The 24,351-nt window shown below is 42.0% G+C and overlaps 1 protein-coding gene across 1 annotated transcript in view; it reads left to right on the top strand.

The window, feature by feature from the left end:
- Positions 1-24,351, top strand: part of LOC109310851 (connector enhancer of kinase suppressor of ras 2-like) — a 248,781-nt gene that overhangs the window by 143,144 nt on the left and 81,286 nt on the right. Inside the window, exon 7 of the mRNA XM_019536182.1 lies at positions 2,769-2,828. Within this exon, the coding sequence (XP_019391727.1) occupies positions 2,769-2,828 (60 nt within the window). The remainder of the gene's footprint in view (positions 1-2,768; positions 2,829-24,351) is intronic.

Here is a 24,351-nt window from a genome sequence, read left to right as displayed (position 1 = left end):
CGACTCTGGGACAGCATTTTCCCTGGATTCCTAATATCGTGCAGAGATCTAGGTTTTCCATTTACCATGGAAAAATGTGGGAAATGACAGGTTTCCCTTCCCCTTGCAGGCTAGTAGAGTTCCAGCCTGCACGAGGCTGTGGCACACATGCACATGGCCAGAAATACAGCCTTAGGCAGTGGTGGAGAGCAGCTTCCCCAGATGCCTGCAGGAAAGTCGGGTGGGGGTAGATAGAGGCTCCCACAGTGAGAGAGAGAGAGTGGGGCAGGAGCTGGACCTGGGAGCACTGCCCAGCCAGGATGGTGCATTGGTGCTGGGGCCGGTGTGGGGAGTGGGACACAACCATAGGCAGTTTTTCAGTGGGGGAGCCCCGTGTTGCTGAGTGCACTCCTGGGGTGGGGAGTTATGGTGAGGCATGTGCCACCCAGATTTGTGTGGGGGGTGGAAGCAGATATGAGCTGACCATGCCACCACCCCTGATACTACTGTGTCAGGGGGGACCACCTCACCATGGTGGCACAGGGTTCCCAGAAGGGCGTGGGCATCAGGGCAGGGAGCCCTGAGCCCACAGCATGCAGCATGCATTCACTCTTGCCCCCCCCCCCACAGGTTCTGCTTGGCTCCACTCCTGTTGAGGGTGGAGAAGGGCATCATATTAGCCTGCACCAGCAAAAATAAAAGTCAGCATCTATGCTTCAACCACTGCTCACTTGCTCTGCCTGCCCTGTCCTGCTGTTGGGCACCTGCCTTTGCCAGAGCTCGAAGGGGCTTGATCCTTCCTTTTGCAGACCTTCCTCCCTCTCTCCTGCCTAGGGACATTGTATAAATAAATAAAAAATACAGAGCCACGGACGCTTCTTTCCCTTCCCCCCTGCCTGCAGCTGACAGTTCGGAGCAGCCAAGTGCAAGCCAAGTTCCAGTGTGCCTCCATGTGAGGGGGAAGATGGGGGGGCCACAAAGGTGCCTGGGCTGCTGGCAGACTGTGACTTGAGTCAGGAGGCTGTCTGGTACAGAAGTTCAATAGACTTACCTAACGTAAACTGATTAAGTCTGATACTACATCCATCCAGGTCTATCATAGATCTAGTTCCACCATTTTTAAACCAGTCTATGTGCACTGAACTTTTGTTCTGCTACAGGTTTAAATCAGGTTCCAATCACTTATATCAGTTTATGTGTAATGTCTGTACTTAGCCGTAGAAGGCATCCTAGACTGCTATTTATTTTCCACTGTGGTAGTGGGTAAAGCCCTTCCAGCTTTTCATTTTTTTCTCAATCAGAGTCCCACATTATGTTTAATTCCAAGGAGGGAGGTGGACACTCTGGTCCTGTTTCTCATGCTTCTCATGTACTAAGAGAAATATTTCTCATTTCCACTCAATCACCTGTCAAGCAACAGTTTCATGTGTCTTAGTGACTTGAAGTTAGAAGGCAATCAGAACAGCATCCTTTCTAGTTTCCCACCACTTTCACTGTCTTGTGAATCTCACTGTGCCATGAAAGATTTTCCTTTATTCACTTTCTCTTTTCAGACAGCCCAAAGACTCTACCGCAGCTTAATGCCTTGCCATTGATTATGACCCCTCTTTGCTACTGCTACCTCTTTTCTGACAGTGCTACAGATGATGCCATTTTGTGGCCTTGTAATTTTTATGGTGCATTTTCCCTCTTAACCTGGGGTGAACTCACCTCCTTTCATTTTTTCCCCTTCAACTGAAGCAAAATGGTTACCTACCCTTTTTCGCCAGCTGGACTCACTATGATGCACTGTGCATGTTCCATGCAACTTCCACAATGAACTTCCTTCCCCAAGGGTAAGTATCATGGTGTTTCCTTAGAGATGTAATGCAACTGGGAAGTCTAACCCTTGGGGACATGAAACATTAAAATTACAATTCCCATGGCACACCATGGCAGCACTTTGAAATACAAATATTTCAGATTTTGGGTATTTTTCCCTCACGATCAACATTTTCTATTAAAGAAAACCCTCTTTCTGACCTGTTCTGAGATTTTAACTTCCATTTCAGGATTCTGTAAATGAATATGTTTTAACAGTACAATATGACGTTTGCCAGTGTTAGGGGAAAATCTGACGCTTGTGATGATAAGTGAAATAAATGCTGACCCACTTCCCAAGAGCCAAGAAAGCTAGCAGCTGAACCTTACTGACACTTCAGCTGTACCTATCAAGTTTTATTTCTGCTAAATCAAAAGTATATGTTATTTGAAGTCTCTGTTCCTGTTCTTTGCATTGGTTCTGACAGATTTGTTTCTTTTATATATGTATGTGCATGTATATAATAGTATGATCACACACACACATATATACACACACAAACTGACACATACACACACACTGATATTATCTATAATTATGTATATATAAATATTTATGATATATAAATAAATGCCAAATTGTGTCCAGGTTACTTGCTAATGCCTGTTGTTAAATCCTGTCCAAAGACTTTTTTATGTTCTTGTACTGGAAGTAGTGAAGAAACATTAAAATGGAAAATATGCTTTTTGAGTGATTTGAAATATATATTTGTTTTAATTTTGTTTTGAAATTTTTATTCAGTATAGTTCCCTCCAATCTGCTGAAATACTATTAAGATTAAATCATGTTCTCTGAATATTATTGTGTAAATATCTTTTATCTTTTTACTTTAGCACAAGAGAGAGCTGGCATTTTTTGTTTTATTTTGTTTTTTGTAGCGATGACCACACAGAGATACTAATTATTCCTTCTCTTCATCTTTCTTTAGGGGATGTATATCAAATCAACATATGATGGGCTGCACGTAATCACTGGAACTACTGAAAATGTAAGCCTCTGTATTCTAATGAGATTTATATATTGTACCAACAAGAAGTAGACATGTATCCATATGTTTAAGATTTGCTTTAATTCAAGCCTATGTTTTAAGATATACATTTACTGAAAGACTATATGCACCTTTCCCCCAAATTAACCATTCAAAATTGGGATGCATGTTCTAAGTGAGGATTCTGATTTCCATGCTGGAATGGAGGTGTGCAGATGCTAGAATGGCTGCTTGGGGGCTGGCTCCCTCCTGGCTGTGGGTAGGGAGCTGGAGTCTGAAGCTCAGCCACAAGCTAGTGACTTAACCCTATCACAGCTGCAGCCAAACTGGCAGCAGCTTTTGGCTGAGCAGGAAAGGGAGGGTGATTAGTGCTGATGTGTAGACTCTTTGCTTGCTCTGTGCTGCCAGAATTCTACCATAGCTCCAAAAAAACCTTTTTTTTTCTCTTCAGTTTGCCTTCTCACAACAAGAGGCATGTATTATTTTAGGTTACGTGATAAGTGAGAAAATAAGGTGTATATATTAACAATAAAAGGTATAATTCCTTTTTAGGTTACCTCTGTATTGATTTGAAAAATAGTCAAAATCTATTTAGAAATTAAAACAAAATCTATGAATAAACAACAAAGCTCAAAAAATCTTGGATGTCTGCACTCTGCCACCCCTTGAACCCCATCACACATTTCTATAGCCACATATGAGCAGTCACCAAAGGCTGAACTGTGGCAAATATACTCCAATTCAAAAGAAAAAATATATATATTTCTGTAGTTAAATGGGTAGCATTATTGTAATTACACATTTTGTGCTCATGTGTTCATGATTACAGGAAAGGCATGTCCAATGAATGCAGTAAAAAACACAAAATACTATCTATGCTAGTTTTTGTGAAAAGGTATACGTGATAAAATGAAGAACCACATGTGACTTAGGACCTGTGTCCTGAGTATTACTGCATTGTAGAATCAAAGATGCAGTGTATGTACCAAGTAAACATTGCACATGTAATGATGAATAATTATCTGTTAAACTTTTTTCTCTTCGTTATGTAATCTGAGTGGATTGTAGATTCTGTTAGGTCTGTGTTAGCCAAACTAATCTTCAGCAGCAAGCTTTGCTTGCAGTGACAAAAAAAATAAACATGGTAGGTTTCTGGAGAAACTGTTATTAAGCAGCTGAGGATGACTTTCATTCTTTGATGTGCTGCCTTTGCTTGGATTGACTCACAGCTTTCATAGACATTAGGGCTGGAAGGGACCTCATGAGATCATCAGGGCCAGCCCCTTGCCCAAGGGGTAGGAAGTCAGCTGGGGTCAGATCACCTCAGCAAGATAAGCATCCAAGCATTTCTTAAAGGTATCCAGAGTAGGTGCTTGCACCACTGGGGGGAGTCTGTTTCAAACTCTGGAGACTCGGAGGGCAAAGAAGTTTTTCCTTATCCCCAGTCTAAAGCCGTCTTCCACAGTTTGTGACCGTTAGATTTTGTCTTCTCCCAGTGAACAGACATTCTCCCAGTTCCTGATGCATACCCTTTATATACTTATAGGCTGCCACCAAGTCACCCCTGAGCCTTCGCTTCTCCAGGCTGAAGAGTGCCATGCCTCTTAGCCTCTCTTCATAAGTCCTGCTCCCTTGACCTCTAATCATGCACATGGCTCTCCTCTGGACTCTCTCAGTCTTCTCTACATCCTTTTTAAAGTGTGGAGCTGAAACTCATGGAGACTGAATCAGTAGACTCTTTTTGTAATTTGAAAATAAAAGAAAACAGGTTGTAAAATATTATGAGCATGTCTGAATTGGATGAATTGACTGAACTGCCAGACAGCACTGAGCTGAAACATGCAACACCACTCCTCACACACCAGTTTACTATAGTTTGGCAGGTGGGCAAACTAGCCCTTCTCAGAGTTTGGAAAGTATTTCACTGTAGTGCATCCTGAAGCAGTACGTTAGCATTACAGACACGGTTCTTAGTAGTAGGACGGAAGAATGAATAAACATGAACAGGCAGAATATAAGGGATGTAGGTAATGCGGGAGGATATGCTTAAGTATTTGATAAAAGTTCTGGAATAGAGAGAAACTTGTTAACAGACATGAAAGTTGTCTAAGTTGCCAGGAAACACTGAGCAGAAAGCTCTAGCAGAGATTGTCCAAAAGGGCAAAGAGGGTTAAATTGAACAGGGAAAGATGAAGAAGAAGAGAGAGAAAGTAATATGGAAAAAAATAAAAATAAAGGATGGCAATTTATAACTCAGTCCTAAAAAAAAGATTAGCTGCTACAGTTGACTGAAGAGTTCTGTGATCTGTTTCACTTTTAGATATGTGTCAAAAAGTAGCCTGTAGACTTCTACATAATCTGCTGTACATAGTGCTCAGATGTATGTGCAGTTCCTTTAGAAAGTCAACCATTCCTGATCAGGCTGAATTAGAGGAAGGAGATGTTAGCTTTGTCCTCAGATAAGCACCATTATATTTTCAATTTTTTTGCATCAACTTCAGTAAAGATATAGAAAAAGTAAAAGGGAATTTTGTATATACCATATTTACTCAAATCCAAGACAAGATTTTTTCCCCAGTCAGCATGAGGAAGTGTAGGGACAAGCATGAGGGGTCAGCACAGAATGACTTTGTTTCAGTGTACCATACTTGAACTTGCCATAAATAATGCTGAGTTTAGCTAACTGAATAGTGGCACTTCCTCCCCATGCAGTTTGAACAACAGGCAGGGGATGGAAGGGCAGTGGGTTGGGGGTAGGGTGGCCATCACAGAAGACAGTCTGATTGTCCTCTGTCCTCTACTGATATGAAACCGGATGCCTTTATGTCCTCTCTTTTTCTCTTAAAGAGAACATAAAGGCATCCATCCAGTTTCGTATCAATAGAGGACAGAGTAGCAGAAAACCGGAATGTCCTCTATGATGGCCACCCTAGTGGGGGGTAAGCTGCAGTGGGTAGAGGACAGGGCATAGAGGGGATAAGCACAGGCAGTGGGGCAAAAGACAGATGGTGGGGGGAAGGTATTGCGGGGCAAGTATCAGAGGGGACAGGCAATGGAGGGGGATAGGCATAGGTATGGGGGGATAAGGGATAGGAAGGGCAGGCAGGAAGAGCAAGAGGCAGGGGAGTCTGGGAGGGTTTAGCCCTTCTCCTCGTGACACTGCTGCTTTTCCTGCCACAGTGGAGGGCGAGGATGAATTTAAGATCAGCTTCTACTAATTAGATTTTATACGTGGAAAATTCTAATGCATTTATAATTTTCCATATATAAAAACTACTTTGGGGGGAGTCATCTTAAATTCAAAGTTGTCTCGGATTCAGGTAAATATGATCATTAATCTTGTTTTACTGTAGTCCCAGGAATAATAGCCACATCAAAACAGAAGGCTCCCAATGAAGTAGCATAATGTTTCTGAAAAAACAAACCACAATTTAAATCAATAAGACTAGTACCGTACTGTATAATTAATGTGACTAAATATGGCAGAATTGGGGCCACTAAAGCCTTAATAACTGAGATTATTGAAGTAGCTGCTGGGTTCCTGCTGGGTTCCTAGCTTGTTAGTTAGTTATTCCTGCCTCTTATTAAAAATTACAGGTTTCAAAAAATAATTTGGTTTTAACCATGGCATTCATTTGAGATGAGAGACCCTTTGAATTGTAATGGATGAGGAACTTCCTCCTGCTGTTCAGTTAGTATTTCAGAATAACTCCAATGTCAAATCTTCTTACCAACAAGAAACTCAGGTCAGTGTTATTCAAACTCTGTAAAGCAGATATTAAAAGTATGCACTGCTGTTGTCCAAACTGGGGAGAAATGGTGGGGGTAGGAGTGCCACTGTGCTAGTAGCTAAACTCAACATCATTTACAGCAAGTTCAAGTACGGTACACTCGAACAATGTAATTTGCTTTCTGGTTTCCTTGGTCTATATTGTATATCTTCAGGGGATTTTATATTACCAGGTGCTAAGAGATTACATGGCCAAAGTGAGACTACTGATTTCCTTTTAAATGCTGTGGTTTTTGAAGACAAATATCATTTTAACTGAAGCCCAAAGTTAGTGTCTTATATACTCCTTTATGGTGTCTTATCTATGGCATCTTTGCATTGCCTGAGCCATGAACCTTGTAAGTGAGCCTTCTCTGATTGTCAAAGAACATATTTAGGTCACACATTGATTTAATTGCATCACAAGTAATCAGATCTCTTTTGTAACTTCATTTTAGAAATATTACGTATTTAGAGAACCCCACCGCTATAATAAAAGAATGTTACCTTGTTGAAATAATAGATCGTAAGAAAAATCCACCAGACCAAAGAACATTAAAGTTTAAAGGTTAGATTTGCCATGTGTAGCTATAACAATGCTCAGTAGGGGACTACTTAAAATGAGGCAGTACTGTGCTTAGGTACTAAAGATGTCAATTTTATTGCTTTGTAGATTTATCATAAAATCTTAAGTGTCCTCCATTACAGTGTGGTGTATGAACTAAACATTTAACTCTTGAACCATTAATACTGTAACAGAAATGAAGAGTGCCTCTTAATTTGATGACTGTTAATTAATGCCTTGCCTTGCTGTTACCTGACAGTATTACTGATTAGGAGAAAATTTTTAAATGAGGATTTTTTTAAAATATGAATTTAGGAAACTACAAAAAATGTCTTTGGAGTTTAGTGCTGAAGCCTTTTTTCCTTCCTTCTTAATTCAATGAAAGACTGAAACTAATCTGCCTATTGTATCAAAGGAAAAAAAGGTTCATCATGATATGCCAACACATGATATATAACAGTAAATTATATAATAATTTTAACAGAATTAGGATATATACACCATGTTCGACTTTTTTGAACCACAGTGCCTGTGAAAATATATTATATATAGAATGTTACGTTATATTTATTAAGAGAATAGAGCAGTATGGTCACTTCCCTTTCTTTTTAATAAGATGAAATATATATAATACAAAGCCCTTTACATAACTCAGCTAAAGTTGAATATTTCAGCTGGTTTGCCTTAATGTAATGTACATTCTCTGAATGTAGAACTGAAATGTGAAGTTTGCTTACACCAATCTCTTTTTAAGTTGTTACCTGAGAAATGTGTCCCTTGTATATTTTGACACAGCTGTGCTGCAGTAAACTAAAATCCTTTCACTTTGTCTATTTTAATAAAATGTAATTAACTCGTAATTTGGCATTTCAATTCATTCACCTATAATTACTATTAAAATGTTTTAACTTAAAAGAATTTGGAAAAAACTGTACCAAAAGAGCATTCAAAAGTCATAGTTTAAAAAAACTTCTTTCTTGTGTTATAAAATAACCCTTGATTATTAAAATAATAATACAGTTTCAAAATTGAAATAATTTTTCATTATGTTGTGTGGGCATTTTACATTTCTGTCAGCTTGAACAATAATGTTATGTTAGTCTATTGCAATTTCTGTAAAAAAATAGCATAAAAAATAGTCCTTTAATATTAATTTAATATAAGCATATTTCTAATACTAATTTGACTTGGCCTAGATCTTATAGTGAATTTATGTTAAATGGTTAGATGAGTGCAAAGTTGGCACCTCTATGTACCTGCATCAGCCTCACCCCAGAACTACAGTATGTAGTGTGTGTCAGAGGGGCAATTTTTAACTGACATGTAATCCTTTAGAAAGCCTACATTGCTTTATATGCTCCTCTAGTTTTGTACCAGTGCTGGGGAGGGGTAGGGGTGGCACAAAGAAACTTGAGAATTCTACTTCTCCCCACCTTGACCCTAATGACACAGTAGAGAAATTGGCACCTAAAACTGGAAAGAATTATTTAGATCTCATGGAAAGGATGGAATAATATAACTAAGTGAAGGAAAGCTTTGGCTAAGTATCACGAACATGTTTTAATGATGAAATTTCTCAAATAAATGGTTAAAAATCCCATTGCTTGAGTCATTTCGAAGTAGATTGAACAAAACTGTAGGGAATTATTCTGCACTAGCACAGAAATAGGCTGCATAAGCTAATTGGACTTCATCTGTATTTTCTGTTGCTCTGTATCTTATGATTTAATTATATATTGCAATTTAATTGCCTGGACCTAAAATGATTAATTAAGTAGAATCCAAAGACTTTGAAATGGAATCTTATGACAGCCAAGCTGAGATTAATTTTTAAAAAATAAGATAAGGGGTCATGATGGGAAGGGAGAGCACTAAGCTGAAATGATCTTTGTAGTTTCTAAACCTAAAAAAAAAGACTTTTTAAATGTTTGATATACATTTTATAATGTAAGCAAGGTTCCAGATGAAAGAAACTAAGCACAGTACAAGTAGGTTAAGTACAGATGTTCAAAAAGCCTGAGGAGTAATTGATCTAACCTAGACAGATTTCTGCATGTGGCCTAAGATAGATCAGAAATGAACAGAATACATGTTCTACATGTGGCCTAAGATAGATCAGAAATGAACAGAATACATGTTCACCCTTTGTGTGTGTGTGGGGGTGGGGGAGGACAGGGCATGCATGCAGCCTGCACTGTCTAAGGCCAGCAGACTGGGGGCACTCCTGCACACCTCCCAGCAGGCCCCACAGGCTAGCTGTGTTGCTGGAGACTGCTGAGCACAGCTGGGCACACAGGCCACCCCTGATTGGTTGCTGGTCACAAGTGAACATGCCCCCGACCCTTGCCATGTCACCATAGTCCCTCCCCTGCACCTAGCCCTATGCTTCAGGGAGACCCCAGTGTGGGTCACCATGACATGCCCAGCAGCCTGGCCGGTGGCAACAGGGAAGGGCTGCTCCACAGAAAAAAGGATCAGGCTCCTTAGAGCTCTGGCATGAGCAGCAGCCAGCAACAAGACACATCTGGCACCCTGGGAGCACAAGACCCAGTTCCAAATCTAGTTCCCTTAGCGAGTCCCCACTCTGGCTCAAGATTCCTGCCATGTGCTTGGCTTTTAGGAGCATCTCTTGGAGGAGACTATCCACCTAATGGCACTGGAGAAGACATCTGCAGATTGCAGAACCAAGGATGCAGGAGGTACCCATCCTGGATTTCTCTGAGGAGGCCTACTTCTTTACTTCCTCAACCCCCCATTCTAAGACATCATGGCCCCAATAGGATTCCACTGAAGCTTGACAATGCCTTGATACTGAGACTCCTACATCAGCTTCTAGTTTCATAGGATCATAGGAAAGTAGGGCTAAAAGGAACCTCATGAGGTCATCTAGTTCAGCCCCATGACCAAGGCAGGAGCATCTGCAAATAAACTGTCCCAGCCATAGGATAACTGCTTTAGGACTGCCCAGAAAGCACAGGGATAAGTGTCCCAAATATTGCTTGGCATTGCCTCTTGCACTCACTATGAGTTGCTCACAACACCACCTCCGGCACTGCCACTGAGAATATTGTCCTAACAATATTCTTCTCATGAAGAATAACTTCTCATGAAGTTGTATCCAGTTGTAGTAAACTGCAACTTTTTGTGGTCACTTCATTCCACTCAACAGACCTGGAGTCTACACCAGTGCTGGCACATTTCACAGCTCCAGGTGACTTGATACAGCAACCAGAACTGGAATCTTGACTGTTTTCTCTGCCTCCACTGGCACCATTAGTGGACTATTGCTCCCTCAAAATCTACACAGCTTCCCCTACACACGAGCTATATTCTGTAAAAAGATATTTACAACAGTCTTCTTCTCTTCCTTCTCCTTCATTCATGTATTGGCTTCAAGAACCACTGAAGAAGCATCAGCGTTTTCACAAGAAGCATTCCTCTAGTGTGGCATTCTCTACTCTACTCTGTAGTGACCAAACCTTTGATGGTGCTCTCAAGAGATTTAGTCCATCTCTCTTATTCTGTCCTCCTTTTTTCCCCTCCATTGAGGTCTGGCTGTTATTATGGCCAGTTATTATACCATCCAATTCAGGTTACTGCCCTCTCAAGTTCCCTCTTTCCTGTCCCTTTTTAAAGATGTTGAGATGTTGCTTCAACAAGAGGTTTGCTCCCTGCTAGGCCCAAAGCAGTAGGGGTTCCTGCTCGTCTGAAGGGAATGGGGTTGTATAGAGAGTATTTCCTTATTCTGGAAAGGAAAAAAGGGATGGGCCCCTATCTTGGACTCAATGAAGCTCAGTCCTGTTGTGCACAACCTCAAGTTCAAGAGAATCACATTAGTGTTGTTATACTGTCTCTCTAAATGCAAGGGAGGAATGGTTTGGCAGAATGGTTTGCACCTCTCATCCTTTATGACACTTACTTCCATACTGCTATCAAGGCAAAATATCTGAATTTTGGTGAGCCAAGCCATTCCCAGTGTAAGGTCTTTCTTGTCAGCTTCTTGTGATGCTGGTGACCTGTCTCTGGAGGCAAAATGTGCAAACATGATTTGCAAGATAAACCCAGATTTTGAATAGGAATTCAATATGGTAAATACTTTCTTACCTATTATGGTCTTTCTGAGCTCTTTGTAACAGAAAAAAATGTTCTATTATTTTTCTGTAGTTAAAAAAACAAGTATAAACTAAGACCTGTCATTTTCTGAGGAGTGTCTTGGGTCTAAAAAGGTTGAGAACCCCAGCCTTAGAGGTTAGCCAAATCTTACATACTGAGATTAATTCATATCCTGAGACTTATATTCTGACATTCATATTCTTTACTAAATTGAGAAATTTCAGCTAATAGCTAATGCCAGACTCACATAGTAGCACAGGATTACTTCACAGTGATCCATGTAGTCCAGTACTCTGTCTCTGATAATAGCTAGTATCAGATATTTTAAAGGTAAGTATATGAAATAGGAAGAATCCTGTAGTTGGCAATAATGGAATGATCATTAATAGACATTCTTTCCCAACCATTTCAACCAGAAGTAGGGATATGTCCTGAAGAATAACAATTTATATCATTTCCACTAGTACTGTGGCATGAGCTCTACAAAGCAGGGGGAGAAATGGTTTGAGAGACCAGGCACAAATTTAAATATTTATTAGGTTAACACAACATAAAGCCCAGAAAACTGAGCACCTCTAAAACTGCAACCTACATTAGAATTAAGTAATCTTACAGTCTAAGGGAGGCCTAGTATGCTGATTGAGGCCGTAGAATTTTTTTATTTATTTTTTTTGGTCTTAGGTATTGACACTTCAGTTAGACTCTTCTGTTTTCTAAATTTACATACATAATTTGATATAACCTGTTTACATAACTTCATACAAAATCAAATAAGTGACTTATTCACCCAATGTAAGATTAACCATGTGATTTCAGTATCATCTGTAACTGGTAAGCTGTTCAAACCACATAAAGATTACATTATATATTTTAGATCAATATTCTTCATTTAAAGCTGTCATGGGGCATCTGATGTTTATGGCCTGACATGGGATGCTCTCCAGAGACCTCCTTGCAGCAGATATTAAATCTTTATGCTATAGAGCTTTCTGTGTCAGTAGCTAAGACAAAAAAATAGTTATTTACTGGGTGTGTCTACATGTGCCCCCACCTGCACAGTTGTTACTGCACAGTCATTTAGCACTTGCTTTAGCCCCACACAGAGCCGGAGCTTTAGCAAGTACTAAATGACAGTGCAGCCATTACTGCACAGTCCTGGCAGTGCATGGGTTGTTTCCGACCCAACTGAGTCATAGCAATGAGCTACTGTGCAGTAGCTTGTTGCTACTATGTCAGTCAGTGTCATGGTGCATGCCCCCTGACACGATGTCGCCACAGTGACAAGCTATGTCACCATAGTTCAGTGACATAGCATCTCATGTAGACACTCCCACTGTGTATCAACAGGGTGCTTGGCACTATATAAACTAAACAGCAACTTTGCTTTTGTTGTGCCCCATAACGCCGGTGCACCCTTGACCTGCGAGCCTGGGTCGGCACGACCGGCTTGGTGCGAGGAGGGGGATTTATGACCGGGCAGGTGTGTGATAACGGTGAACAGGAGTCAGGATGATTTAAACACAGCGTGATGTTTTTACAAAAGATTTATTTTACTTACACTTCTGATGGCTAAAGCGCAGGCAGTGGGGTTGATTTATTCTTTCAGTTACAGCATGTAGATATCATGTTACCCAGCATTTACAGGGTGGGTAAGACAGTTGCTTCCTAGCGATTCATATAAGCCGTTGCAGTCTGCAGATTAACAGGAGCTCTTGATAAGAAAGATAACATCGGAGATAGAGAGATAAATGGGGGTACGCCAAAAAGATAACATAGGCGGAGAGAAATATTCGTGCACGATCTGTTCTTCTTGAGTGTATACATAGTTCTCTGTTCTCTGCTTTGGGCGGAAGTTTCTTCAAAGTTTTATCTGACACAGGTGACCAATTACTATATGCCAATTATAAATAATTAATGAGCTGGCACTTGTGCTTTCTTTGTTTGCTCAGGTTTCATAAAAAAGGGGGGTTATTTTTACTTGGATGGTACTGGTTCTGTTTGGTCACAGGATGGCACGCGTAGCGTATTTAATTTTACAACTTTACTAAAGTTAGTTAATCTCATTACTATAGATACTTTATCTTTTGTGCTGGGCCATCAAGGTCAGTTTGTCTCTTCCGTATGAGAACTCAAGTAATTTGAAATGAGGCACAGATAGGGGTGTGTATATGCAACACTGTTAATACAGAGGCATAAATTACAACCACAGAGTTTGTTGTGTTAGCTTCTGACCCTTTTGTCATCTGACCTTTTGCCATCGGCATCTGAAATCAAAGACTTTAATCTTTGACAGCTTTGTGTTTATACCCAACCCAGAGTTAAAAATTATTAACAGAAACACAGATTTCCACATACCCCCTTTTCTAAGAATCAAATGTAATTATTGGATTATCATAACACCCTTGTCCCTGTTGTGACTATTGGGCCTTCTTTGTAATTCAATATTTTTTTATTCGTGATTAAGGAAGAGCAGTTTATACAGCCATCTGAAAATTATGCAAATACAATATTCTCTTATTTTTTATATTACTACAACATTATTGGAAATTAATATTATACTTTGGTTGTGAAATAACTTTGAACCTTGCATATGCAGGAAAACAACTTTTCTGTACAGTAAAATCTCCGTTATCCGGCATCCCTGGGGTAAAGGGATTGCCTGTTATGTAAAAACTCTGATTATTTGAAATAACCTGGCAGGGTTTTCAGATAATGTGGGGCAGGGGTAGGGCAGGGGGTGTGTGGCAGCGGCTGCTGCACATGGAGCAGCAACAGCATAGGGTGGTGTATGCAAGCTTTCCCCCACCCCCTCCTGCACCCAGCCTGTGGAGTGGAGAGGTGGGGTGGCAGTGGTGGCTGCATGTGGAGCAGCGGCAGCACAGGGTACTACTGGGTAGTAGTGGCAGCCACCGCGTGGGTGCTTTCCCCCTCCACCTCCCTATATCCAGTTGGCTGGCCACAAACTCCAGTTAATGGACTATTCCGGTTGTTAAACACCAGATAGCAGAGATTTTATTGTATTTCCATTCTCATACAAAAGCAAAAAGGAAGATAAATAGACAATCATAAGAAATATGCATGCCATCTTTCGCTTTATTTATTAAATCACCACTCTGTGAGTGAGTGTCATGTTTTCTGTTTTGTTTGCCAACAGTGGTTAGGATGATTCATTATGTAGTTTATTTCATAATAGACTGTACTTGAAGAAAGACATGGGTAAATTGGAAAGAGCTCAGAGGAGAGAAACAAAAATTGTTAGAAGTTTAGAAAAATGATATGCAAGGCAAGGTTGGAAGAAGTAGGATGGTTTAGTCTGGAAAAGGAAAGACTGAGTAGGATTTGACATCAGTCTTCAAATACAAAATGAATGGTTATAAAGAGGTTGATGATCAATAAGCCTGTGCGAAGCAGCAAGTATTCAGTTTGGATTTGGCCGATTCAGAGGAACAGTGATTCAATTCAGTGATTCGAGTCACTGTCCCAATTCAATTCAGATAATTTGGATCTGGAGATTCGGCTATAAGCTAAACAGGCAGCAGTACTTGTGGATGCTAGACACAGCTACCTCCAGCTGGTAAGTCTGTTGTGGTGCGTGGAGGGGGGATGGAAGTGGTGTGGTGGGGACATATCAACACGCCCACAGCAAGGGAGGGATTGGGGCTGGGGCTGTGACCAGCTACCCAGCCAGGGCAGGAGGGTGCAGGACTCAGGTAGAGGGGTTCCTGCCACTGCACACTGCCATGCATCACTGGTCTGGGAGTGCATGGGAGCAAGCATGTGCCCCCGATCTGTGCGGGGAGGCTGGGCCAGGCTGCACTCCAGGAGGGCAGCAGAAGGCACTAGGAGTGGGGGGCTATACCCTCCCGCTGCTGGTCCAGCCAGGGTGGGGGACACAAGATGCGGGCATGGCAGTACTAGGAGTGGGCGCATAGCAGTGAAAGCCACTCCAGTCTCCCTGTGCCTCCCAGACAAGCCATGGCTTTGCCCCGCCATGACCTGGCTGGGTGAGCAGTGGCAGGGCATGATGGCAGATGTGTACCCAGATTGGGAAGGAGCTGGTGGCAGGGCCTATGGGGACTCTTAGGGTGGATACCCATAGCCTCCACTCCACTGTGCTCTGTGGGGCAGGCAGAGCCAGGGCTGTGCTGTGGGCTGCAGCTGGGGCTAGCCACCTGGAGTGCAACTCTGACTTCACTCGCCCCGTGGAACACAACCCAGTGGCAGGCAACTGGGTCTAACCTCCCATAGTGCAGCCTACCGCAACCTGGCCCCCACAGATCCGGGGGCACACACCTGCTTCCATGCCTTCCCGGACTAGCAGCATGTGGTGGCATGCAGTGATGGGAGCCCCACTCCTCGAGTCCTGCATGTCCCCCCCCGGCTGGGCAGCTTGTCCAGCCCCAGCCCCAATCCCTCCCTTGCTGTGGGGGTGTTGATCTGCCTTCCCAATGCCCCTTCCCTCCCACCTCTGCCCACCACAACAGACTTACCAGCTGGTGTCCATCATCCTTGAGGACTGCTGCCTGTTTAGTCTATGGCTGAATCTCTGAATCAATTCAGATTTCATTCAGAGCTTTTAATGGGTCTCCCGATTCAATTCAGATTTGAAGATTTAGCCTCCAAATCAGGTTGAATCTCCTCTGAATTGAATTGGCTACTGAAACTTCACACAACCTTAATGTTCATCTGTATCCATAGATGTTCTTGCCTTTTGCAGGTAGTCGGAATAGATAAATTCCTGAGGTCGCTTCCATCTATATTTTACTATTAATATCTTGGATGTGTATTTCAACTGTATGATTTGCTGCCAAAAAATTAAATTTAAAACTTTGTGGAATTGTAACCTCTGATATTTCCATTCACTTGTGGGGACAAAAAGTGAATCATTTTGGTGTTTTATTATATTTTCTTTTTAACCCCTTTCACTTTGTATAGATGATACAACAGTAGTTTTTAGGAGTATTTAGATAAGCCAAAGGAGAAGATTTAAGATAGTATTAATTATAATTATAGTAACAATCATAATGAAATTGTGTATTTATATAATATTTATTGCATGTTGTGTCATAATATATAGGATTAAGCTATTCATGTTACCTAAGTCTTATGTAAGCCGATATGAATCAGCTGGTTCAACAACAAGTGCAGTCAGCAAGTTTCCTCTTTGTGTGTTGTTCCTGAAATTTTTAAATTGCACTGATTGCAGTAGTCAAATTATTCTGGAGGATATTGGTATTTAATAGGTCTGTACAAAATTTTGCTGGCTGTTTTGTTTTGACGTTGTTTTGACTCATTTCAAGCTCAAAACAGCAAAAATGAAATACAACAAAGGGCTTTGAAACAGCCTGAAAATGAAATGAGGCCAGTTGAAATGTTTTGAAAGTTTTGAAACATTTTGAGTTTTGAAGCAGCAACCAGGTGGTGGAAGGCAGGGGAGAGCCAAGGCTGCACTCCAATCAGCTCTGTAGCTCCATGTGGCTCAGCCCGATGGGGAGTGCAGACCTGGCTCTCCCTGCCTCCCGCCACTGGGCTTCACTCCGTGGGGCTGGCAGAGCCAATGGGAGCATAGTCCCAGCTCTGCCCACATCTAGAAACTGGGCTGTGCTCCGATCAGTTCCACCAGCCCCATGGAGCCCAGCCCAGTGGTGGGAGATGGGCAGAGCCAGCACTGCACTCTGCCTCCTGCCAGTGGGCTGAGTTCCATGCGACTGGAGGCACTAGAAGCTGAGCCTGGTGGAGGGAGGTGGTGCACAGTGCCGGGGCTGCCGTCTACCTCCATCTACTGGGCTCAGCACCCAGTGGCTTGCTGCACGGTGGAGGTAGATGGCATGTAGTGCTGGTATTGCTTGCCACCGCACTCCATCTGGTGTCTGGTAGAGGGAGGTGGCATGCACTGTTGGTTCTGCATGACATTCCCTCCACTGGGCTCAGCATGTAGCAGCTTGCTGCCCAGTGGAAGGAGGGGACATGCAGCACCGGGGCTGTGCCCCACCTCACTCCACCAAGCTCAGCATCCAGTGGCTCGCAGCCAAGTGGAACTGAGCCTAATGGGGGGAAGTGGACCGCAGCACCGGGGCTGTGCTTTGCCTCCTTCCACTGGGCTCAGCTCCCAGCGCTGGTCCCAGGTGGCAGTGGCAGCCTCCCATCTGCACCCCTAGGAGAGCTCTGCTGGACTCCTCTGGGGGTGTGGACAAAACTCAAAACAGCATCAAAACAGTGAAACTGTTTAGATGAAATGAAATGGAACAGTGCTTTCAAAACTAAACTAAACTTGAAACGAAACACTGCTCTGTGGAAACATTGAAACAGAAGTCAAAGCAAAACAGTGCTGTTTTGCACAGCCCTAGTAATTAAGGAGATTTACTTAAACACCATATTTGTCAGAATCATCCTGGAAGCAAGCAACAAGCCCAAAAAAAGAGAGATGTACTGGTTTCATGGCCCTGGGAAGAAGCCAAGAGATGGAGATTCTTTTGTGAAGAGTTTTGACAGGAAAGTATATCTTCTTGCAGACATTAAAAAAAACCAGCACTTTATTTTAAACTCAGTGTATTCACATGCCAAGCCCTACACACACCCAGAAGAGGCAGCACCTTAGTTGGACCTGGATCACCTGACATCTGTACATATTGAGTGCTTTAATGCGGCTATTTTGGTGCTTTTTTCTAATAGTTGATTGAATCACGTTTAGCTAAAAGCACCAAAAGGCCCTGTTGAAGCGCCCTATCTATACAGATGCTGCAGAGCTAGGTCTAAGCAATGCACTGCTGCTTCTGATAAAGCACTTTTTGGGGGTCTTTTAATGTCTGCAAGCAGCCTGGTGATTAACTGTGTTCAGGGAAACAACTTTACATTTTTATAAGATAAGAAAGGTGATAATTTCTGTAATTACAGTGCATCAGAGCAGACTTGATTAAATGAGCCTGCTGGAGTGTTGTAATTACTGTGCTCCAGAAGCCTCCCACGTCTCATGTATCAGTGTCCCCGTGTTTCAAAATGGCGGCAGGGGCACTTGAACTAAAGCTCATCGAATGAGCTTTAGTTCAAGCATCCCCACCACCATTTTGAAGAATGGGGACACTGATACATCAGATACTGCAGCACTTTAATTACAATAACACTCAGAGCTGCTGTAATTAAAGTGCCACCCCCACAACCCACCCCCAGGGTGTGTTTAAAAGTGCTCTAGGGTGCCACCCTACCCAGACTTCGTAAGTTAAGAAAAGGATTGCACTGAAGAAATAACTGACTGGCATCAATTTCTCCTCCTAATAATCCACAAGGTCCTGAAAGTTGGGCAACATTTCAGGCCAAAAGAGGCACAAATTACAATAAAAAATGAAATTATTTTATATAATAAAAAAACCTTACCTCCTAGGCTTAAATATAATCCATTCCTATATTAACTAGGATTGAATGTTTCCTTTTTAATGGCCTTCCACTTTTATAGCATAAAATAGCTATTATTTAGTAATGGCTTTGGTTTAACTCTGGTAGTCTGGTAGGTTTTATCTTTATGTTGCTTATCCCCAGAAAAGGTTCATATGCTTGATCCTCAAATATGATGTGCATAGTACAAGGATCTGGATAAACAGTAAAAGCAGGGAACTGATAAGCTGTTTGCTAGAAAGCAAATATAGTTTCTGCATCCCAGATGATTGCTACAGTAATCTCCCTTGATTTTTCCCCCCATTTTTACCTTTGATTGATAATGCTATCCATTTTATAGTAAAATGATAACTTCGCTATGTACAATAAAAAGCAGAAAAATATTGAAGTAATACTATGGGAAAGTTGTAATATGGAGTTGTAAACTGTAGGGGCTTGAGAATATCCTGCATTTTTTGTAAAATTGGAGCTCCACCCAAATTAGGAATACAATGCTTTTCATCATTAGAATTAAGATTGAATGTAAACCACATGTATATGTGCAGATGTATGCACAAGTATGAATGCACACACAGACATACAGGTAGCTGAATTAAAACTATACAGTTATAGTGGGGCAGTGACTTAGCCCAGGGGTTTTGAAAGGGTAAAAGATGATTGGAGGACTTGGGATTCCCTTTCCCCACCAGTCAGGCCCCAGAGACTCACCCTCCATGTCCCCTGATTGGCCCTTTGGGTCACCTGGAGGGGGATAAAAGGGGCAGCGCAGCTGACTCAGGAAAGACCAGTGAGGGACCACAAAGATGGAGCTTCAAAGAGCTGGGCCAGTGGGGTGGAAGCAGTTGCCCCAGAAGAGCCTGAAGGAGCGGGCCCTGCAGGCAGCAGTAGGACTCTCAGCAGCACGGCGTGCGGCTGGCAGGAGAGGTTCCCTGCTGGGTTCCAGGATCCCCTCTGAGAGGTTGTGGCCAGGAGGAGAGGCTCACCAGCTCCAGCAAGGATCTGAACAGCTACCTGAGAGGTTCCCAGCTCTGCTTCCAGCTCCTCCAATAAGAGACCATGCAGCACGATCTGAGGCCGGGGCTCCAGGAAGGTCAAGACCCCTAGCAGTTTAGCACAGTACCAGCACTGGTGGCTGTGCGGTATAGTTTCTACCTGCTATGTGGGAGGTCTGAGCTCAAGTCTTGGCTGGGGTGGGTGAAGTAACAGGGAGAAACTCTTGTTGCAGTGGAAAGGGGTCATTGTGTTTTCCCCTTTCTCCCCCTCCAGGTACAGAGGTCCTATTTTCCTTGTTATTTGACATTTTGTATTTTGTGCCTTTTATATTTCACCAACCAGTATTGTTTGTCCTGCTGTTTGAGTTTTATATTTTGTTAAACCTGTCTTTTGTCAACTGGATGAATATGTCTATGATTCTAAGTGTCTAACCTTTGTTGAATCCTGCCCCTTGGGGCATTGTAGTGTCCCCTATACCCCCTGGTTTATACTGGTTATGTTCCCAGTATTGTTCTTTCATTAAAAAGTATATGGTTAAGTCCCCGTTGGTGGTCTGGCTCTGCTGTATAGGGGAAGGAGAGTCCCTACACCTTCCACAGTGCATGTGCACCTGCTTTGATCCCTTCAATTGGAGAGGGGGTACCTCTTGGAGTACCACCCAGGTTACATGGTAATGAATTTTCCCATTTTTGCAACAAAATTCTCTTTACTCTGCCACCCCTGACAGTTTTTCTCTAGGAAAAGAATGTAAAAAATGAATGAAAACACTGCAGGATATGACTAGCAAGGAAGTGAAACTGTTTCAGAAAAGCAGATGCCTTCACCAAAACAGCTGTTATTGGGGGCAGGAACCTCCTAACCATTTTTGACTCACTAGCAAGAATAAGTAGATGAATCAGCAAGAGCTCTGTGGAAGGATGTCAGTTACTTTAGGGCACAGACAGAACAGCAGCTCTCCGCTATAACTCATAACACTTTGCAGGTAGCGTTCTGAGTTACAACGTTCCCCCAAACCAAACAGAAGTTCACTGTTGGGCCCGGGGGGGAGGGAGGGTTGGTCAACCCAGCTGCTAGCTACAGAGCCTCTAACCATTTTCCCCTAGCAATGCCCCCTCCTCCCTCCCAGCCTCAGAGGTCTTTTCAGAATGGGAGTGGGGAAAAGGAGCACAGGGAGCTGTTCTAGGGGTTCCCCAGCTGACGCTGGAGGGTGAGATGTGTGTGTGTGTGAAGGGGCGAGGGCTCCAATCTACCCACCCTATCCTCCAGCATTGATTGGAAAAACCTCAGGCTGAACTCCCTCCACCCCCATTCTGAAAACAGCTCCAAGTCTGGGAGGCAGTACAGATACAAGTTACTAAAGATGCTATATTTTGAAATGTCTTCTTCTGAGCCCTCACACAATGGGGGTTCAGATTTTTGTGGGATCAAGCCCTTTAAAGCATTTTGCAGGTGTTCACTTCTGTTTGGTCACAGCTGTAGAGTGCTTTCAGGGGACAGACAAATATTGTCATTTCTTTCTGCACCTTAAGTTGGGCTGAGTCTATATACAAGACCTAGAAGGATCTTAGGGGAAACAATGACATGAATTGATTGACTGATAGTTCTGAAGACAAATGTGTTACCTGCCCCTACCAAGCCTAAGTTTTTACCATCTGGATTACAAACAGTCAGAAAAATAACAGAAACTTCCTCATTTTTACTTGTTTGTTGGAGCTGTAGGTCTAGCTTAAATATTCTAGTGAGTGCAGTTTCTACTTTTAAACCCTATTTCACCATCTAGTACTTGCACTCTCTTTCAGTTGTTGATTAGGCTGTTCTAGATTATGGGATTATAAGAAATGTATTTTTAAGTATATTTTAATTTTAAGTTTTCACATATATTTTGTGTGCATATAAGTTATGTTCTTAATCCTGAAAATAACTCTTCCCAGGCAGACCAGTTTACCTGTGCAAAACCCTCTGAAAGAAAAAGAGAGACCCTAGTTCGTTATTTAAAGACAATAATGGTTTTTACTTCTACAGTAAACCTAAACCAAAACTCAAATTATATTTATTTGAAATCTATGGTAAATGTCACCATTGTATCTACACAACTCATGGAAGATAGCTAATTATTGTCTTTAAATAACAAAGTAAAGACCAACAAAATGATTCAGCTGCGTTGTTTTAAGCACATCATTCTCTGTTGTTTAATGTTCCGGCATTGTTTCTGGGCAAAAATCTTTTTAACTGAGGTTGATACTTATCCACAGAGAAGAGGAGTTTGGTATATAGTTTGCTGGGAGTGGGGATGAGGAAAAATATATACAATGGATCAATTTATACAATTTCTACAGAAACTCAGCATTAATTTTTGCTAAATTCATTTGAACCTTTAGCTTTGAAATGTTTTATCTAGAGCTTTTCAAAGGATTTGCTTTTACTCTACAGAAAATAGTCCTGCTGCATTAAGCTATTATTATGCTGGCATAGAATCAGAGGATTGGGGAGGAGGACCTCAAGGGTCTTCCAATCCAGTCCCCTGACAGATTCAAGATGCATTGTTTCTAAACTATCCTAGACAAATGCCTATTCAGCCTGTTTTTCGAAGCCTCCGGTGAAGGAAATTCTGTAACTTCCCTAATGGTTTATGGGTTTTACAATTAGAAAAGTGGAGGTTTTATTTATTTATTTATTTATTTATTTATTTTAAAGACTTTTAATCTAAATCCCATTTTGTTGTTGTTGTTTTCCCTCTCTTTTATGGGAAACTTCCAAATACTTAGAAGTGCTGCCATGTTCCCCTGCTCCCCTTAAACTTCTTTTTCCCAATCTAAGCACTGTTTTCCTTGTATAACTTGTATTCCAACTATTTTATCATCTTTGTTGCTCATGTCTAGATTCTCTGCATCCTTCTTAAAATGTAGTGTCCATTACTGTTCACATTTACTCCAGCAGAGGCCTAACCACTTCCGAGTAGTATTTACCATCTCCTGTGCCCTGCATACAATCCTTTTGTTAATGCGGTCAAAGTTGCATTTGCTTTATTTGCAACAGCTTCACATTGCTGGACCTTTGTTGAGTTTGTTGTCTGTAACAATTCCCAAATCCTTCTTGGCATCACTACTACCTAGCCTATTTTTCCCCATACTTTGCTTAGGCATTTTTCTTCCTTAGATAGAGCATCTTCCGTTTTCTCCTTGCTGAATTTCATTCTTTTTAGTCCAGTATTCTAAGTTACTAAGATTCTTTGGAATTCTCATCATATTCTCCAGAGAGCTTGTTATTCCTCCAGTTTTATCTCTTCTGGAAACTCAATCAATATATTCTTAGAGGCAAGGAAGTCAGCAGCAGGGGGGAGCAGGGGAGCAAGTGGCCAGATGTGAAGCCGGCAGCAGCACGGAGTCACTGCGGCCACTTTGCTCAGTTCCGAGGGGCCCCACAAAGCGTGGGGCCCAGGGCGATCGCCCTGATTCACCACTTCCACTGCTCCCTAGGGACAGCCCTGCCTGCATCTAAGTTAAAAAAAAAAATTTGTGAGCCTAATGGTCCATGGGGCTAATACAGTTAAAGTATACTAGTTCAGTAATGGCTAGGCATTGCACTTCCTCATTGTATAGAAGGCAACCTGAAGTATTGTACCCACTTTTGGGCCGTACACTTCTAGAAATATGCAGACAAATTAGAATCCAGTGGAGAGTGACAAAAATCATTGGATCCTGGGAAATGTGACTTAAGAGGTAAGGCTGAAAAGTAGAATTATTTAGTCCAAAGAAGAGATGACTGAGGGGGGATTTGATAACAATTTTCAAATAACTGAAGTGTACTTATAAAGAGAATGCTGATTATACTCTGTTCTTGTAGGGGATATGACTAGAAGCAATAGCTGCAAAATGCAGCATAAACATTTTTGGAGATCAGGCTGAATTTTCTTACTATAAGGCTGATAGAGGTTGTAGAATCTCTATTTCTGGAAATTTGCAAGACCAGGTTAGACAGACATTTGACTGGGATAGTTTAGTTGCAGATAATCCTGTGTTGAGCAAGGAATTGGGTTAAATGACTTTTTGAGGTCTTTTTACATCCCTACTTTCTTATTATCCTATGACGTCAGAGCTAAATACAGACAGTAAACAAGCCTGAGGCTAAATCAATTCAATCTTCACAGGTTAGTCTAAGCTGAATAGATTGAACCAATAAGCAAATGAACAAACATTTACTTTTAGTTCTGGAAATGCAGTCACATGCCAGAAGCCAGGGGGTGCTAGAGCATGCCTCCCTGCTTGGTTGGAGCAGACAGCTTGGGTCAAGGCTAGCCTGCCCACCATGCAAAAGGGGGGGAGGGTTGCAGGGGAGTTCAAAGCATCTTCGGATACTGGGGGACTGTAAGTTAACTTGAATCTGGAGTGGATCTGGGACAGAGGTTCAATAAATGGATTTAACCTAAATCAGTTAAGTTTGATCCACATCCATCCGTGTTTATCTTAAACCGGTTCTGGCCATTTTGAAAGCATTTTTGTGCATGGAATTTCTGTTGCGTTACAGATTTGAACCAGTTTCCAATCACTTGTACCAGTTTATGTGTAATTTCTGTCCCTAGCTCAGAAGACTGAGGTTGAAAGTAAATTTCACAGATTTCATAGACATCAGGGCTGGAAGGGACCTCGGGAGATCATCGAGTCCAGTCCCCTGCCCAAAGGGCAGGAAGTCAGCTG

This window comes from Crocodylus porosus, unplaced genomic scaffold (genome assembly GCF_001723895.1).
Source record: "Crocodylus porosus isolate Cpor-Errol unplaced genomic scaffold, CroPor_comp1, whole genome shotgun sequence".
Taxonomy (NCBI): Eukaryota; Metazoa; Chordata; order Crocodylia; family Crocodylidae; genus Crocodylus; species Crocodylus porosus.
Note: the sequence above shows the minus strand (reverse complement) of the source record. Positions and strands in the feature narration are given on the sequence as shown.